Below are 19,121 nucleotides of genomic sequence, written 5' to 3'. Positions count from 1 at the left end.
TTTTACAGCCACTGTTGTTGAGCCTGAAATCCTTCTCTATCCCTCCCCTGACCCTTACACTTTGGTTGGACAGAAACTGTGGATTGAAACTGTTCCAGTAAATGTCCCTTTAAACACACTGCGCTGCTGTCTTGTTTCAGTTCTGAATTTGGCTAAAATTGTGTCTGTGCCTTGATGCTCCTCCAGTATAGGCAAGCTCTGTCTCCACAAGATTCACCTGGTAGGCTGGTGACCTAGTCTCTCTTTATTTTTAGGAATGAAGTGACCAAACTGAAATTTGAAGGAAAGACTTTCTATTTATATGTAAGTCAGAAAGAGGTGAGTGTCTCCTTCTTTCTCTTCGGGAAGGGTTTGGGAGCTGGGGTGGCTGAAAATATCCTGGACTGGATAAGCTAAGTGGTCCCTACCTAATAAAGTTAAGTCCTTGGCAACAAGACAGGGATTCTAGTGGTGGAGGTAGAGATGTATATGCTGTGCATCCTCACTGATAATACCAGTGACATTCTGAGGTTTGCTACAGAACATCCTCAGTACAGGGTCTTCTTACTAGAGTGGATATACTTTATTTCTTGCCTGGAGCTGAAAATCTTCCACCCCTAATACAAGCAACTCACATTGGCTACCTGTTGATGAAGGGCTGTTTGTTCTGGCCATCAAGACACCCTGATGCTGATTCTCTAGTCAGCTGAATATCCTGGTCCACATTGCCCATTTGCTTCCCTCCACACTCAGTTGTTTCTATATGGAATTTTTTGTAGGAAAAGAAAATTGTTCTTACATATTTTGCTCCAACACCAGAAGCCTGCAAGCATCTCTGGAAATGTGGAATAGAAAACCAAGCCTTCTACAAGTGAGTCACCTTGGGTTGATTGGGCTTTATGGGAGCCAGAGCCATAAAAGGTATTTCCAAAGGAAAGGAAGACAGATTGGTAATGGGAGAAAAGGGAAAGCCACCCATTTTGTGTCAATTTGATTCTGAGCTCTCTGTCCTCAACCAAGGGTTGATATGGGCTGAATGGTCACACAACGTCTATAGCTAGATCTGACATTAGGAGTCGTGAGGCCTGCTTTAAAGGTCAAAAGCAATGCCTGTAGGATTCATTATTGCACAGTCATCCCCCAACTAATCTATTCTGGTTTGATTTTAGAGTTTCCTCTCCCCCCAAGAAAATAAAGCACCCCACCAAGAGCAAGATGGTTCAGGAATTTTTCAAAAATATAGTCTGTTTCAAGGGAATTCCCATGGATCTAGACTAAACATGATGCATTTTTGACCCTTAGGAATCATTCAGAGTCTCTGGAATCATTCTAGGTCTCCCAGAGACCAACCAGGACCCAAAACACTCTCACCCCACCCAGGGCTGCCACAATCCTGATTCCCCAACCTCTAGGATGACTAAGGCTTTGGGTCTACCTCATACTTGTTAGGACTACCCCATTATGTTCATTGTTGGCTGGTACTAATCTCAACCTTGTTTCAGGGCTAATGATACCCCCATGAGAAGTTCCTTGGAAGGGATATTTGTATGACCCCAAGAAGTTCTGCTATCACAGAAGTTAAGATTAGTGTGGGGGGGGTTGTTGTTTTGTTTTTTGGTTGTCAAGTGGTTGTCTACAAAAAAAATCAAAGAGTTAAGAAATTTCTCATCTAAAGAGAGTGGAGATGTCAGGTAATTTTTGTTTCACAGAAACCCTTGGTCTAGTTTAAAAATAGAATGCAGTATCTTATGTTTTAATCAGCTACATTTTAATCAGCAAGATACAAGACAATGTATGTACTGGATTCTTCCTGGGAATGCCGCCATCAATAGAGACACATGCCAGGCAGGTGTTCTCATTCTGTTCACCTGAAGGGAGTGCACAGTGTTGTTTATATAGCTTGGGTGTGATCCAGCTCCCTGGTGCAGAGGAAGAAGCTTTAAGCCCTCATGGTCACAGATTCAGTGAAACTTGCTAAGTTACAGTAGCCTCCCCAAAGGGGCTTGCTCAACACCATACAAATAGCAAAGTAGTAAGAGTCTGAGGTAGAATATGAACTCAGGTCCTCCTGTCTCCATGTATGTCATTCTTGGCAGCAGTCCCCTTTGGATCCACCAGAGCAGAATGCTTACATTTAGGCTGCTATTTTTTTTTCCTTCTGCTGTAAATGCTCAATTATGTCTATGCATTTGGACAGAGGGTCAGGGATTCATGAAAATTACAGAATAAACACCACATTGGGCAGTGACCTGGATTCACTTGTCTACTGTGAGAGTCTCTACTGATCTAGGAGGACCAAAAAAGATGAGATCTTAGAACAGCTCAAAGACCTTTATCCTAAAGTTAGCAAAAGCCTCTCCAGCTGTGCTTCTTTGCAGTGTTCTCCTTCTCTTAGCAACAATGAATGACAGCAGATGATAGAGGATTCTTCTGTTTCTCTTTTCATTTTTTTCTCAGCAACAAGCAGCAGTAAAGGAATACTCCCTACTCCCATTACCTAATTTACCTGCTCCACAACAAGTAATATACATAGAGTTTATAACCTCATTAATTCAACTCTGAAATCTTTCCTCTCTCTTATCTTTTTGTTTTCATTCTGGATCTTCTCTGTAAATGACCCTATCTCAGTTTATGATTAGCACTCTTAATTTTCTATGATCAAGTGAGTTATATTCAACTCATGATCACATAACAGGTTGAGTATTCAAATTTCCATAGATATTAATCTCAAAGTTCTCCAAAGAGTGCTGTATTCTCTACTTCTTCCAATATTCTACAGCTTATCATGTTCAAAAGAGCAACTGCTATCACAGAAAACTAAATCAGACTTGATTATATGCCCCAGATGAGTGAACTGTCAAGAGTTCCATGTCTACAGATGGTCTCTGACAAAGTGACTGTCACCTCTTCCACTCTGAATTCTGTATCCCTCTTTATAGAACCTAAGATTACATTAACTTTTTTTGGCTTTCATGTCACACTGTTGATTTATGTGGGAGTTGGTGTGAAATTTCTACACTCAATCCTCAAAAAAGGTGCAAAAGTAAAGAACACAAGTATGATACATTGAATCTATGGGAAGTAGGGGGTTATTTTTTAAGACCACCAAAAACTGTAATCTTTTACTGAGAGTGCTGAAAATATACTTTCTTCAAGTAATTCTTCATAGCAAAGCATAAAATCTTATACACTTTTCCTAACATAGTAACTATTAAATTACCCATAAAATGTAGTACACAAAATAAAATTAGTAGCATGCAAATCATTTTTCTCATTCGTAATTCTCTAGAATTCTTGGACCTTTTTTGCAAACATCTCATCAATTATATCAAAAGCTATTGATTTCAGACAATATTCAGTTTTCATCATATGTGTCACTAGCTGCATCACTGGCTTACACACTTGGATTTAAGGGTCCAAAGGACTTGCACCATGGTTTGGGGGAAAAATTAGAATAAAAATCTCGAGTTTTAAAGGAAAACAATGAAAGTATGTAACAAACATCTAAGAAGCTCATTATGATGGTGGGGTGAACAAGACCAGTGATGGGCCAAGTAGGATGACAGCCACTCCACAAAACACTTATCGCATCTCTCATTTTTTGTTCTGCTGCACATAGTTACAAATGTATGTGGCTGCTAATGCAAAAGTAAAAATGAGGTCACCAATAAAGTCATGGAAATGTTTGAAGTTGTAAAAGTTAAGTATGAATGTTGAAGCTTGACTGTATTTTGTTTTTGCACATGTGAGTTATTTGTGCCCACATGGATCTGTCTAAACATGACTTTCAGGGAGGCAAGAATAGATGTCTCTAGCATCTCCTCCTCCACCTTTCTCCAAAAAAGACTTTAATTCCTGCCAGAAGGGAAAGCAAGAAGTTGGGACCAGAGGTTGGATACTCTACTCTTCTCAGAGAGAAGGGGAACCAGATTAGACTTAGACCTCTGCTCCCTCAAATATTGCTTTAGGGGAAGTTATTTTGGGGTCCCAACTATGTCTTTATTGCTATTTCTTAATAGGAAAGGATGGCCCTGAACTATATATCCAAGGTTTTAACCCATTTTCACCAAATGCTAGTTGAACAGTAAACACACATAGCATAGCAATTAAACCCATTTGTTGGTAGCAAAAAAAGAAATCAGAGAAAGTACACAAACAAAAATATATATTAAGTATGTGAATGAGCTCCCCCCTTAAGAAAAAGATAACTTGGTTCTATCAATGGAAAGCTCAGATCTCTAAAATCTCTAATGTAGTTAGCTGGGGACATGATCAAAATTGCCATTTCATCCATATATCAGCTTCTTCCCAGAGTCTTTCATCGTCCAGAGTCCTAAAGAGAAGTTGAAGTAGTGTGTCTTTTTTTTCAACACTAAAAACCTCAAGACCCTGAATCTCTTTTTTTCTTCAATTCTCACCAACTTTGCCTGTCATTTAAGGCATCCAGACTTGGAGATTAAGAAATCACTCTCCACCAATGAGAAGAGAGTGTGCCATAAAATTGGTCCTTTGAGCCAATATGGGTTATGCTCATATAAGGTCTTCCAAGACCAAAAAAAAAAACAAAAAACCCAACCTCTTTCACAATGAACTATTGTCTTCTCGCCTTTAATCTTTACTTGTATAGTTGATTTTTGGAAGTTAAATGTAGTATAACATTACATTTATAACTATTAAATTTTCTTTTTGAATCAGGCCATCATTCTGCCCTGTCAATCCAATCTTGGATTATTCCTATAATATAATAGTTATCCTTTTTAACTTTGCTCCTGAAAATTCAGTAATGGAAGCGTTTGCCTCCATTTAAACATCAAAAAGTGTTGAACAGAATATATACAAGGGGGAAACCCTTGGGATACTTCACTAGAGTCCTTCTTCCAAGAGATTATCAATTATTAATCACTGCTCTTTGAGTGCAGTCATTCAACCAATTCCAATATCTATCTTCTATCAAATGCTTTGATGGAAATCAAGTATACTACATCTATTTCCCCTTCTGAATACTTGCAAGCCATTCTTTTAGTAATAACATTCTAGAATTTTGCCAGAAATTAAAATTAAACTTGCTGGCCTATATTTTAAAGAATCTATCATCTAATTTCAAAAACTGTGTGGCGTTTGCCCATTTCCATATCTGGACACCTTTTCCATTCACTGTAGTTTTTCAAAAAATAAGAGGCCCAACAAATTATCTCTGCCAGTTCTTTCAGTATCAGGATAAAATTTGTCTGGCTTTGATTACATGAACTCATTGAAGGCCCTGTGGCCCATCTCCATCTTGTGTTTCAACTCCCTGTTAGCATTTTTTGTTCTGTTCCTCATTCAGTGATTGTTTTCCTTGATAGAGAAAATAGAAGCAAAATAAGAATTGAGAAGTTTTACCTTCCCATCATTGTCCATTACCATTTTCCCATCCATCTCAAGCAGGGATCATCCTATATAATTGATTTCCTTTGTAATCTTACATATGTTTTTTTTTATTTTATGTACTTAAAAGTGTTTTTCTGAAAAGGGGTCCATAATACAATAAAAGATCATAAACTTCTGATCACATTCAGCCCCTAATTTTACAAATAAGGAAACTGAGTATGAAAAAGGTAAAATGTCTTCCCCAAAGTTACACAGGTGTAGAATAGACCTGAAGTTCTTGGACTCCAAACCAAGTATTTCCTCCAGTACAAATTATTCTTGGCCCATACGGGCCTATACAGATTCATGGCAGTTCTAGAGAAAAATGCCAAGGCAGGCTGGAACTCACACCCTTCTCTCCCTCCATGCCTCTCCCCTCCCTCCCTTTGGATATTGTTATAGTTCTTCCTCTTGTACAAGAGAGAATGAGGGAAAGGTTTTTTATGTGTACTTGAACCTGGGCACAACAGAGGTAAATACACATACATCTACATGTGCAAATGTGCATATATACACATATATACACACATAAATACACACACACACACACACACACAAACACTGAAGATTATGCTCATAGTCTGGAGGATGCTGCTCCCAAATATTTGAAGATTGCATTTTCTTCAAATGGACCTTGAAAAGAGTTTAAAAGGTGATGCCTCTTCAACATAAACTGAGATCATTTCCAGAAATCTGAACTTTGTCTTGCTCTAGGTTGGAGAAGTCAAGCCAGGTCCGCACCGTATCCAGCAGCAATTTATTCTTCAAAGGGAGCCGGTTCCGATACAGGTAAATAGCAACAGTAAGTAGCAGTTAATGGACTTCTTTTCAGACTCTTCTCTGGAGAGCAGTCATTTGGTGTTCCTTGCCCTCTGAACTGAATGATGAGAGACTCTACTGAAAATTTCCATTTTTCCCTTCATTATTCTGTCCCTATGTTTCCAAATGGCCCCCAACTCTTTCTTGTTTCACTCCATTGCTTGAGCCCTCAATCAAGACTTAGGATCCCAGATATTTCCTATCACTTCTATCTAGTCACTTTGCCCACACTACTGTCAGTGGCAGGTATTAAGGGGACAGGAGTGGGTTGTCTCACATTCATCCTATGGGAAATCTTTGGACCCAGTCCTTACATATTTTTTCAGTTCTTGTTGCTGTTTTCATTCTTAAATTACTTTCAGTGGCCGAGTGGCAAAGGAAGTGATGGAATCTAGTGCCAAGATTAAAAGGGAGCCACCAGAAATACACAGGTAAGAGGAGCAGGGGACCTCCCAGAGCTAACTCCTAAAGGCTAGCACTTTGCAGAGGCAAGGCAGAAACCATTGGGGTACTGCATCTTCTCTTCCCCACAGCCACCCCACAAAGGTCCCTGGTAGAAAACAGTCAAGGAAGTCCAGTAGGATGAATCTGGAACTCACCCAGGCAGATTCCCCCAGAGAGCAGTGGGTAGGTTCAGACCAATTATAGAACACTTGGGAGTGCCTGCAGAGACTTAAGATCTCCTGTCTTCTTGGAAGAGGGAAAGCTCTCCATGGTATGCTTCCCCCAGTGAAGATCTGGATTCAACAAGTGCTGAAATCTTAGAGAGAAGTCATTCATGCACTCTGTGCTTTGGTGAAAATTGAATCTAGAGTAAGAGGATTTGTCTCAAGTCATGGGATAGGATGGACAAGAGGAGAGCCAAGAGTGGATGAACCCAGAGCACTGGCCTTAGTGGAAGAAGAGCATGTTCTTTCAGAGAACTTGTAGAAGCCCATGTTCCTGGTGGTCAGCTTTCTAACACAACTGGGCCAGGGCCAGAGTGCTTCAAAAAGGACCGGTCAGTTTCTCCAAGACCCAGAAAAAAGATGTGCCATCTTTCTAGTGAGGCCATTTGAAAAGGCTGCATCCTGGCTCTCTCTAACTGGGGAGGCCGTGAATCAGGGTGGATTACACAATTGGACAAAGATTCATGGAGGCAGACCCTATAAACCACACTGGGATATTTGAGGATGCCCAGGTTACAATTTTATGTGTTCTGTAATTACTCTGGAGTCAATCAGTTATACAGTCAGGTTTTAATTATACTTCCCAAGCCAGGCTCTGAGTTATAAATACACCAAATAAAACATTCCCTGCTTTCAGTAAATTTACATGTACATGTTAAAATATATACAACATAAAGTTCATAGACAAACCTACACATGGAAATTAAATATAAGCTAGTTGGGAAGCACTCTGTTCACTGAAGACTCAGGAAAAGCTTCAACCAGAAGATAGTGCCCAAATTGCAGTCTCAAAGGAAAGGGAAACTCTACAAGATGGAGATAAGGAGATAAGCATGCAAAAAAAAAAACAAAAGAAGTCATGAGATGTATACAGAGAGGATACTATCCAGTGAAAGTGGACAGCTAATACAAGGCCACATTCTGAAAAGCTTTACACATGAAGTTTATTTTAGCCTTGCAATGAACTTTGGCTTGAATTGTTGCAAAACTCCCCCTTTTGTCTGTGTGACCAGAGAAAGATTGGGTACAAGGAGACTTGGGTCTTTCACTGTGCATTTGTCTAGAATCTGAAACTAGAGAGAAGCCTAGGTGCTGTGAAAGAGAATAAGACATATAAGGCCGGGGAATTCTAGCAGCTTTCTGGTCTTCCAAACCCCTCCTCACAATTCCTATCTACCCTTTTGCTTTTAAATTAATAGGCTCTTTGCCCCAATCTTCTCCCCCCCCCCCCATCCTTAGGGCTGGAATGGTTCCCAGCCGGAGCTGCCCTTCCATCACCCATGGACCAAGATTGAGCAGTGTCCCCAGGACCCGCCGAAGAGCTGTTCATATCTCCATCATGGAAGGTGAGGTTCTCCTTGAGAGGTGGAGAGAAATAAAGGGTCACTCATTGTTCATATCATTGAGGCAACATGTGGTGGGTTGAGAAAGACCAGAATTTAAATCCCACCTCAAACACTTATTAGCTATTTGATTATGGGCAAGTTGCTTAATCTGTGCTTGGATTTCATCTTTAAAATGTAGACAGTTGGTCTTGATGATCTCTAAATGCCTTCCAGATTTAAATAAGACTTGCTGATCAACATGTAGAGATTCCTCTTTTAAGACCTGAGTATGGTGTTTCTGAGCTTCAGACTTCTGAAAATGGGAGAAATGCCATCAGAAGCCATGGAATGAGAATGTAATCATTAAGGACATCCCATGGCTCAGAGAAAATTGGTTTGAGTATCAAACTAAGAAGAAAATCAGTATATATATATATACATATATGTGTGTGTGTGTGTGTGTGTGTATGTCTCTCTCTCTCTCTCCCTTTCTCTCCCTCCCTCCCTCCCTCCCCATCTTGTGGAACCAAATAGAATAAACAGGGAAATGGGCATTGTGTTCTTTCCCTTCCCTCCTTGGAACAGTTGTTCAAAGCCCAGGCCCAGAGCTATGAGGCTTTTCTACATTTGGCTTTGGGATCCATTCAGTGTGTGTGTGTGTGTCTAGGTCTTCATTGAACTGGCTCTTCAGATAACTAAGATCAAAACCTCTATAGTCTCCTGGTGGGTAACACACTTTAGGTGGTTAACTCTAACTCTTCTTGGTTGGCTGCTGCTAACCCAGCTCCTCCTGCATGCTGAGGGCAGGGGTGTAAACTTTGGTAAATTCTCCTTGAATGTCAGTGGGTTTTTAATAGTCTATCGGAAGGACTCAAAGAGCAAGAACAAAAATAGCTAGCTAGCACTGCTTCAGCCTTGTCTCCCCCTGTGATCACAGAGGGCTGTGTGCTCCATTTCTGGGAATCCTAAAAATGGTGGCCACCTCAGAGGAAAGCGAACTACCAGTGAGAAAAAGACACTCTCCTCCACTTTTGGTGGAAGTTGTATGATGGGTGCCATTATTTAATTCTAGATGTTAACAAGGATTCATTAAGCAATCACTCTGTGCTAGACACTGCTCCAAAGGAGCTTACAGTCAACTAAGAGAAGAGATACATAAAAGTTTGCTCAAAAACTGGGGTGGAGCAATAGAAGAGGAGGGAGAAGGTGCATGAGTGTAGTCCAGAGAGGACTACTGCTATATATTTCAAGCATTTGTCATGCCATTAAAACTCCTCCATTTTGTGTTATGCAAGTGGCCTTGAGTTCTCAGAAGAGAGGAATGAAGGCATGGCTGGCCCAGGCACTTTCTTTGAAATGGAGACTCTGAGAGGAACCAACCAAACAGAGGAAGGGTCCACAGGGTGAAGGGGGCTGAGAACTTCCTGGGTGAAAAGACTGTTACGATGTGGTAGAGAAAGACCCAGAGAGTACTACTACTACTACTACTACTACTACTACTACTACTATATGTTTCAAATATTTGTCATGACATGACCATCCTCCAGATGCTCTTCTTTGTGGCATACAAGTGCCCTTGGGTTCTCTACGGAGATGGAACAAAGCTCTGGCAGCTTTTATCAAGCCAACAGGCAGGTGTGGACCTTGTGGGGAGCTGTGAATTATAATGGGGATCTGAGCCCCAGCCTATTGGAGAGGCTTGTCACATGATTAGTTATTTAGCCAGAGCATCTCTTAAGAGATCACCTTCTAGGAAAACATTGTACACAGTAACCACAACATTGTGTGATGATTAACAATGATAGACTGCGTTCTTCTCAGCAATACAATGATCCAAGACAGTTCCAAAAGACTCATGATGGAAAATGTCATCTACATCTAGAGAAAAAAACTATAGAGTCTGAATGCAGATTGAAGCATACTGTTTTCACTGTTTTTTGTTTTTTCATGGTTTTTCCTTTTGTTCTGTTTCTTCTTCTTTAACAACTTGACTAATGTAAAAATATGTTTAACATGATTACAAATGTAAAACTATATCAGATTGCTTTCTTGGGGAGGGAAGGGAGGAAGAAAAATCTGGAATTCAAGTTCTTCCATTTTTTATTTTTTAATTTTATTTATTTAAGGCAATGGGGTTGAGTGACTTGCCCAAGGTCACACAACTAGGCATTTTTAAGTGTCTGAGGTCGGATTTGAACTCAGATCTTCCTGACTCCAGGGCTAGTGCTCTATCCACTGCGCCACCTAGATGCCCCTGTAACTCAAAATCTTATAAAAAAATGCATGTTGAGGGGCAGCTAGGTGGCGCAGTGGATAAAGCACTGGCCCTGAAGTCAGGAGTACCTGGGTTCAAATCCGGTCTCAGACACGTAATAATTACCTAGCTGTGTGGCCTTGGGCAAGCCACTCAACCCCATTGCCTTGCAAAAACCTAAAAAAAATGCATGTTAAAAACTATCTTAAATATAATTGGGGGAAAAAACTATTTAAAAAAAGAGAGAGATCACCTGCTACATAATAGAAGAATTCTATCTCAGCAGGATGAAGTAGCCCTTTTGGAATGATAGATTATTTCAAATATTGAAATTTCAAATTCAAATACTGAAAAATTCAAAGCTGGGACCTTGGATAGGCATTTTCTTTCCAAATTATTCAACAACTTGTGAATACTGGGAGGGTGAACAGATATAATAACATGAGCTCTACCTACTGCAAACTGTAAATGAGAGATTATAACAGCTTGGCAGTCAAACTATCTCTGATAGCTTTGAAACTGGACACATAACTTTATGGGTACTGTAGAAGAAAAATACTGTGCATTTTTGGGAATAAGCCTACTAGTGCTAATTTTATTGATTAGATTACTCTAATTATAAGCATATCAGCTTAAGTAGAGAAAATTCAAAGGAACAGAATCCATCCTGACTGTAAATCTCTCTGACATGGGTCATTTTCTTTCACTATTTATAGTACTGCTAGGTCCTTATTAATGTGAATTTTGCCTTACCAAAATGACCACATGTATTTGAATACATATTATTAGACATTAAAAATAAAGTATGAAAATATTTAGTATAAATTCAAATTATATGACCACCAAATTATATCTATTTCCTAGAACCTGAGTTTTTTTCTTAAATTTGTACCCAAGGGGTGGCCAGGTGGCACATTGGATAGAGCACCAGCCCTGGAGTCAGGAGTACCTGAGTTCAAATCTGGCCTCAGACACTTAATAATTACCTAGATGTGTGGCCTTGGGCAAGCCACTTAAACCCATTGCCTTGCAAAAACTTAAAAAAAATTGTACCCAATTTCCTCTTAGAATGTAGTTAGGTCCTTGGTCACAATGATGGAATAAGGAGGACTAGGGTTCATTCAGTCTCGGACACTTACTAGCTATGTGCCCTGGGCAACACAGTTAACTCCAATAGCCTCAACAAAAGCCAAAAAAGACCCCAGTAAATATGACACAAAGATTTCAGTATGGAGATTGTTTTAGAATTGGTAGTTAAAGAAAAATGGTTCTTCATCCATATTAGACCAAAAACTTCTGCACCACCTAGCTGCCCCCATGTTACAAATTCTTAAAAACAGAAGCCCAGAATTGCTGAAGGCCTGAAATAGTTGTGGGAACACAAAGCTTTAAAGCTGACAGACAATAAAAGGGAGCTGGTTCAGGGTCCTGGCAAATAGACTAAGAAGAAAGAAGAAAGGTCAGGCAAAATCTGGGTAGACACTCACTTCCTTTTTCTAGAAATGGAAAAGATTTTGGCTTTTAAGTGGCTAAGTACCTACAGTAAAAAAGTAAGCCTTTGGGGGCAGCTGATGGTGCCATGGATATAGTACTGTCCCTGGAGTCAGATACTTGATACTTAGTAGCTGTGGGACCTGGGGCAAGTCATTTAACCCCATTGCCTACCAAAAAATAAAAGGGGTGGGAGGTAAGCCTATGGAAAGGTTTATTTCCAGGAGTTCTTTGGAAACAGAATCTCTGCAGGTAAACTTCACCTCTGGAATTCTGCCCAAGGAATGTAATTGCTTTTCCTTATATTGTGGAGAGGTAAAAGGGGAGGATGTATGACAACCACAAAGAAAAGATCATTGATGCATCTCATCATGGGTTCAAGAACCAAACGTCAGCTAAAACCTCAAGGAGCTAATAATGGATCTTGTAAAACTGAATTCGGTGCTTTGTTTGAGATTTTCAGCAGTTCAAAAGTGACTTATCTCAAGTTTAGGAAGAGAAAAAAAAAAAGGAGGGACCTATAAATTCTGTTTTGCTGATAGGGAACTTTATCCAACTGCAAGCAGCAAGGTCGACCTGGGGTGACATCATCTTGCAATGCAACTAGGCTGCCAAGGACTCCAAAAAGGAATGTAGATGAGGCATCCCCTTTCTCTGGGGGTAGGACCACTCTCATACCTGGATAAAGCCTTCTACCTTTTTCTGCCCAGCTTAGCTGCTCCATGACCTTCCCAGGATAAATGGTGATAGCTTGGTAGAGTAGCTGATATGTCTGATTCTCCCAAGATGATTCTCAGTTAAGTTGGAAATTTGTAGAGAAAGGGAAAGAGCTTCCAGCAAGTGTTAACAGTTTAAGTGAAAAGGAACCCAATACAAAATCCTCAGGGGAAAAAACTCATCACACTCCAGGCGACAGTTACCAGACATACTCAGAGTGTGTATAGAAACCTAGCTGACAGAGCAGAGGCATGCAAGTGTCCAGAGAACTCATCCGCATGGGTCGAGCTTGGTCTGAGCCAATCCAAGCACCAGCCTGGAATCTGTTCTCATGCCAGCTTTTATCTGGAATATTTTAAAGACGATACAAACTAAACAACTCAAGTCCTGTTCCCGTCATTGCGGTGGAGGTCCCCTTGGGAGCCACAGAAGCTAGTTCCCTCTTCCGAGTGCCTCTGGTGGAGGCCAGCTTACTGAAGACTCACCTGCCTGAACAAAGTTCTGTGGAAGTCAGTGATGTCGGTCGAGCTGTGGAGCAGGGCTCACTGAAAACTCTCTACTCCTTGCTGGCTTCCCCTCCCTTCCCTGTCTATGGACCCATAGTCCATCCAAGAGAAGCACTACACTGCTGAAGTGGTGATCAACTAGCTCCCAAGGATCAACATGGTGAAGAGCCTGATAAAGATTCAGACCAAAGTTCCAGTTCAGTTCCGGATGACTAACCATTGTCAGAGGTCCATGAGTGTGCGGATCCTGAGAGTGGGACCCAGGCTGCGGGGTAGGATCCTGGGGGGAGTGCCTCGGAGCTCTGTGAAGGCCACTGCTGGCCCAGGGGGTCACCTGGAACTCCACCAAGGTAATAACAGATAGAACCATTTTTGGTCTGTCCCCATAGCAGCACCTTGGATTTAACTAGGCTGAACCAACACGGGTTCCTCTTTGTCTATCTTCCCTTCCAGACCCTCCACCTTTCCCCCTTCCCACCTCATAATGCTGAATTTGACAACAAACGAGGTCTTTTCTGAGGTGGTAAAAACAAGGCCCTCAGTGCAGCTCACCTTAGGCAGACTCAGTGACATTATTCCTGGCAAAAAGAGAAGCCAGCCCATCATAGAACTTGAACTGGGTGTTCTTTGACCTCTGTGCTTGAACTCGGATGATGAATCCCTGTTCCCTTCCCCCAGCATTCTTGGACCAAGCTAAGCCTTTTTCTGAAGTGGCTGCTAATCAGTGGTGCTAGTTAAGATGTGGAAGCATGAAGAGCTCTGGACTGTCCTTGTAAGGACATGGGCACATTGCCTGGAATGTGCCAGGGTGTCTGAGAGTTGCAGCCAGGTACCTTATGTACTACTCAAGAGGCGTGAGATGAGAAAGGGAAAAGAAATGAAGGGCTGGATAGCATGGGAAATGGGGGAGGGCTGATGGTATGTGACCTTCAGGCCATTAGGGCCTGAATCCATTGCTGCCTCCACCCCGACCCTTGCTTGCCAAATCAAGACAAGGAAATTGTACTGGGTAAAATGAACATTCCATGTCAGGAAGCTCCCAGGCTGACTGGTGCTGTTGGATGGGACTTGTTACCTTCATATTATTTCAGGACAATTTCTCAAAGTTAACTGAAGACAGTCGGCTACTAGCCTAGTGGTGAGTTCATCTCTGTTACCTCCCACTGAATTTAGATTCATTTGACACACACAACCCAGGCACTGAACAGTGCATGAAGCAGAACAATACATCCAGCTGAAGCTGAATGTCAAGAGACTGGAGTTGTAGTCCTAACACTGTCATAAGCTACTTGACTGATCTTAAATAAAGTTCATTAATTTCATTTTCCTTATCTGTAAATTGGGGATGTGTAACAGCTACCCTGGAAGGAGCTAGGTGGTTCATTGGATAAAGCAATTGGTCTGAAGTCAGGGAGACCCACCTTCAAATAGAGCTTCAGACACAAGCTTTGTGACCCTGGGAAAGTCACTTAACATCTGTTTACCTTAATCCAGTGAAGAAGAAAATGGCAAACCACTCTAGTATCTTTGCCAAGAAAAACCCAAGGACAGTATGGGAGGGTCATGAGGAGTAGAACACGACTGAACAACAACAAACACCATGCAAATGCGAAATAGTTTAGTGAAAAATCAGTTAAGAAGTTGAAGGCTGATAGAATATAATAAAAAGAGAACAGTGATAAAGTGTAGAAGGAGCCTTAGACTAATATCCAGAGCATGGACGTGAGAAGAGAGACAAGAGGGTCATGCCCTAATTGCCTCCCTTTCTTTTTGGCCATCCATTTTCCTCTTGTCCCTCCTCTCTTTGTCTCGAAACCTGGTTAACCAAGAGCTTTTAGAAACAGTCTTCTCAGATTCAACAAAAGCTCTTCGTGTGGCTACATATACAGCCACTCCTCAGTCCAACAGAGAATGAAAAAATTGTCCTGAAGAAAGAGAACTATGGACCAATTAAACTTAATAGAAACTACCATTCTTTGAGATGACTCCAGGTCCAGACACAAGAGTTTGGATCCCTTCTAGGAAGGCTTTGGTGAGTGAAGGTCTTTCTAGCTTGGCATTTCTAGGAGGTTCCTGATTCCTAAAGGGAGTCTTTGCCTGGACCCTTTTCTGCTAGCCAAGGCAATAACCAAAGGATTCAAGTCTTAAGCTGTCCCCAGTAAAATGAGGTTGTAAGCTGGGTCACTTCCCTTCTCCACCTTAGCTAGCTGCTAGGCTAGACCCAGGTCTAAGACTACCTTATGAAATAAGATCGTTGATTATTGGTAGTCTCACCAGAGCTCAACCTAGAATGCACCTAAACCAATGTCTAAATCTACAGTAGTCCCCAAGAGTGGTATTTACTTTTTAGTTTTATTAATCCATATGACTTTTTGCTTTAAGAGCTGGGGATACAAAAGACAAAAATAGCCACTGGCTTCAAGGAGTTCACATCTAATGGTGACGACAGCATGCAAACAGCAATGCACAAATAAGTCATGTACAGATTAAACTTGAAAAGAATCAGTGAAGGCAAGGTACTGGAATTAAGAGGGTTCAAAAAAGGTTTCCTATAAAACATGGGATTTTAGTTGGGACTTGAAGGAAACCAGAAAAGAAGGAGGGAGAAGGGGCAGCTAGGTGGCGCAGTGGATGAAGCACTGGCCCTGGAGTCAGGATTACCTGGGTTCAAATCTGGTCTCGGACACTTAATAATTACCTAGCTGTGTGGCCTAGGGCAAGCCACTTAACCCCATTGCCTTGAAAAAACCTAAAAAAAAAAAGAGGGAGAGAATTAAAGGCATCTGTGACAGTCATTGAAAATGCCTAGAATCAGAACAGGAGCCTAACTAGGCAGCCTATATTACCAGGTCACAGAATGGGTAAAGTATAAAACGACTGGAAAGATACAAAGGGGTGAGGTCATAAGGGGCCTTTAATGCCAAATAGAGAATTTTATATTTGATTCTGAAGGCAATAGGAAACCACTAGAGTTCACTACAGGCCAAATGGCAGATAGATTAGAGCAGAGAGACTTGAGGAAGGCAGATCCATTAGCAGGTTAGTTACTGCAATGGTCTCTGTATAAGGGATGAGGGCTTGCACCAGGATGCAGTATCAGAGGAAAGAAGGGGGCACCTTAGAGAGATGTTGCAGAATCAAAAGTCCTTGACAACAAATTGAGTTTGGTGTTATCATCAACAGTAACAGGGAAGTTGGAAAGAGGGGAAGGTTTTGGGGAAAAGATATTAAGTTTAGTTTTAGACCTGTTGAGATGTCCATTTTGAGATGTCCAATAGACAATGGGAGATGTAAGAATGGATGTTAGCAAAGAGGTTAGGGATGGATATCATAGGCAAAGAGATTATTGCTGAATCCATGGGAGTATAGGATCACCAAGTGATACAGCATAGAGAGAGAAGAGGACATGGGATAGAGGGACATATCCATGATAAGTGGACCTACCTTGATGAAGACCCAGCAAGGGAGAATGAGGAGCCACACCAAAAAAAAGTTTCATGAAGGATGAGGATTAAGATAAAGCCATTAGATTTGTCAATCAGGACATCTTTGGTAACGAGAGTGCCATTTTGGAAGCCTATAGAGAATTGGGGGTGGGGAGAAGGAAGTGGAGACACAGGAACAATATGGATGGAGCAAAAATTATCTTTACATTCCTATAATAGTGCTGAGTACCCAGTTTAATGCACATTGGGTTCACATGTATTGAATTAGAGGGACCAGGAAAGGGCAATAGATGCTTACTCATGTCCCATTTCCTGGTAAAGGAAGTAGACACCTTCAAGCTCAGAGTCTAAGGGGTTCAGCTGAGGACATTTTTTTTTGTTTAGTTTTTTTTTTTTGCAAGGCATTGGGGTTAAGTGGCTTGCCCAAGGCCACACAGCTAGGTAATTATTAAGTGTCTGGAGGACATTTCTTTCTTAGGAAATAGGGGAAAAAAGTTTGCTTCAACACATCTCTCTGAATATCCCCCATTGTATAGTCTCCCTTCTACCTTAGCAGTTTTCTTAAACTTTATTCACCAACATGTATTCTTTGATTCAGCAACATTTGGCTTCATGAATAAGACATTCCATCTATTGACTTTATTTTTTTAGGTGTTTTTTTTTAATTAAAGATTTTATTTATTTTGAGTTTTACAATTTTTCCCCCAATCTTACTTCCCTCCCCACACCCCCCACAGAAAGCAATTTGTCAGTCTTTACATTGTTTCCATGATGTACACTGATCCAAATTGAATGTGATGAGAGAGAAATCATATCCTTAAGGAAAAAACATAAAGTATAAGAGATAGGTGATGGTGTTTTTTTTTCATGGTTTTTTTGGCAAGGTAAACAGGGTTAAGTGACTTGCCCAAGGCCACACAACTAGGTAATTATTAAGTGTCTGAGACTGGATTTGAACTCAGGTACTCCTGACTCCAGGGCCGGTGCTCTATCCACTGCGCCACTTAGCTGCCCCTGTTGACTTTATTTTCTCTGGCTGATTTTCATAGATGTGTATTATTTTGAAAGTATCAAATAAAAGAATTTATTATAACTAATGATTATTCCATTAGTGTCACCCAGCAGATGAGACTAATTAAGGACTAGCACTGTTGTATTCTGTGCCCATCCGAAAAGGACAACACTTAATTCCTGGAAAGTTCTCCCTCCTCTGCTCCAACTATTGATCTACCTCCCTGACTTTCTTTATATCCCAACTAAAATACCACCTCCTATTACAGTGTTTTTCCTTTGTTAATTATTTCATATTTATCCTGTATAAAGCTTGCTTTGTTGATATGTCTGCACATTCTTTCCTATTAAAGTTCTTTAAGGACAGAGAGTTTTTGACTTTTTATATACCATCACATAACAGGCACTCAATGTTTATTTTTGATTGAATAAATGAACAGATGTAGGAGCTATTACAAAATATTTAGTATTTGCATCTGTCCAGTATATATATGTATGTATATCCTTAATAGTACCAGCTTTGGAGGGGTAGCTAGGTGGTACAATGGATAGAGCACTGACCTTGGAGGCAGGAGGACAGGGGTTCGATTCCAGCCTCAAACACTTGAAATTTATTAGCTGTGTGACCTTGGGCAAGTCATGTAAGCCTGATTGCCTCACATCCAGGGTTATCTCCAGTGATCCTGATTCATATCTGGCCTCTGGATCCAGATGGCTCTGAACAAGCAAGTGAGGCTGGTGACTTAGCTCAGCAAACCCTCTCTCAAATCCAATTCACATGCTTTCATAGCATCACCGCCCTGATGTGATGGTCTTCTTTGAGAATGAAGGACAAACATCATCAGGAGCTTTGGAGTCTAATGATTCCCTGCTATTAGACTGAATACTAGCTAGCCAAGACTCCCAAATGCTAGAATGCTGTGGCTCATGAACAGGTCATTTATCCTTGTGCCATAAAGAATGAAAAGAGAATATGCAGAACTTGCACAGCAATAGACCACTTGTTCCATCAGGGAATGGTGAGCTGATTTGTTTGGTGTGGTAACCGCTCTGTCAGCTTCCTTATCTGTAAAAGGGGGTCCATGAGTATCCACTATTCCCATGAACAAGGGGTTGTTGCTGCTGTCCTGAGTATGCCAGTTCAGAGTATGACTTTGCTTTGAGCTGATTGTGTCCTTTGGCTGGCTCAAAACAAGCAAAATATATAGATGGGGGTTCATAAACTATAGTTTTAAGATTACATTCCCACAAAACCTAGGATGGTTAGCTTAACAAAAGACCCAAAGGGGACAGTCCATTGTAGGTAAGCTTTTCAGGAATGTTGTGGAAGAAAGTACATATTAAAGCTTTAGGGAGTTCAGAAATGTGAGCTATCCTTATTACATTTATTAGTGACAGAGTCATATTCTTTTAGTTCTATACTCAGAAAAAGTTTGAGTGGGTCACTTCTTTACATAATACCTCCTTTTTCAATCCTATTCCCCAAAGTCACAACC

The 19,121-nt window shown here is 40.9% G+C and overlaps 1 protein-coding gene across 5 annotated transcripts in view; it reads left to right on the top strand.

The window, feature by feature from the left end:
- The window catches only part of FRMD5 (FERM domain containing 5), a 415,376-nt gene that overhangs the window by 391,761 nt on the left and 4,494 nt on the right, over window positions 1-19,121 (top strand). For all 5 annotated transcript variants that reach the window (XR_012478133.1, XM_074235278.1, XM_074235277.1 and 2 more), the window contains exons 9-13: window positions 255-318; window positions 759-850; window positions 6,103-6,177; window positions 6,570-6,638; window positions 8,115-8,221. Coding sequence is in view for 4 of the 5 variants with exons in the window: in XM_074235278.1 (XP_074091379.1) it covers window positions 255-318; window positions 759-850; window positions 6,103-6,177; window positions 6,570-6,638; window positions 8,115-8,221 (407 nt within the window). In the remaining variant the exon portion in view is untranslated. The remainder of the gene's footprint in view (window positions 1-254; window positions 319-758; window positions 851-6,102; window positions 6,178-6,569; window positions 6,639-8,114; window positions 8,222-19,121) is intronic.

Source organism: Macrotis lagotis, chromosome 4, assembly GCF_037893015.1.
Source record: "Macrotis lagotis isolate mMagLag1 chromosome 4, bilby.v1.9.chrom.fasta, whole genome shotgun sequence".
Lineage (NCBI taxonomy): Eukaryota > Metazoa > Chordata > Mammalia > Peramelemorphia > Peramelidae > Macrotis > Macrotis lagotis.
The sequence above is the reverse complement of the archived record's forward strand: the minus strand, read 5'-3'. Positions and strand labels throughout refer to the sequence as shown.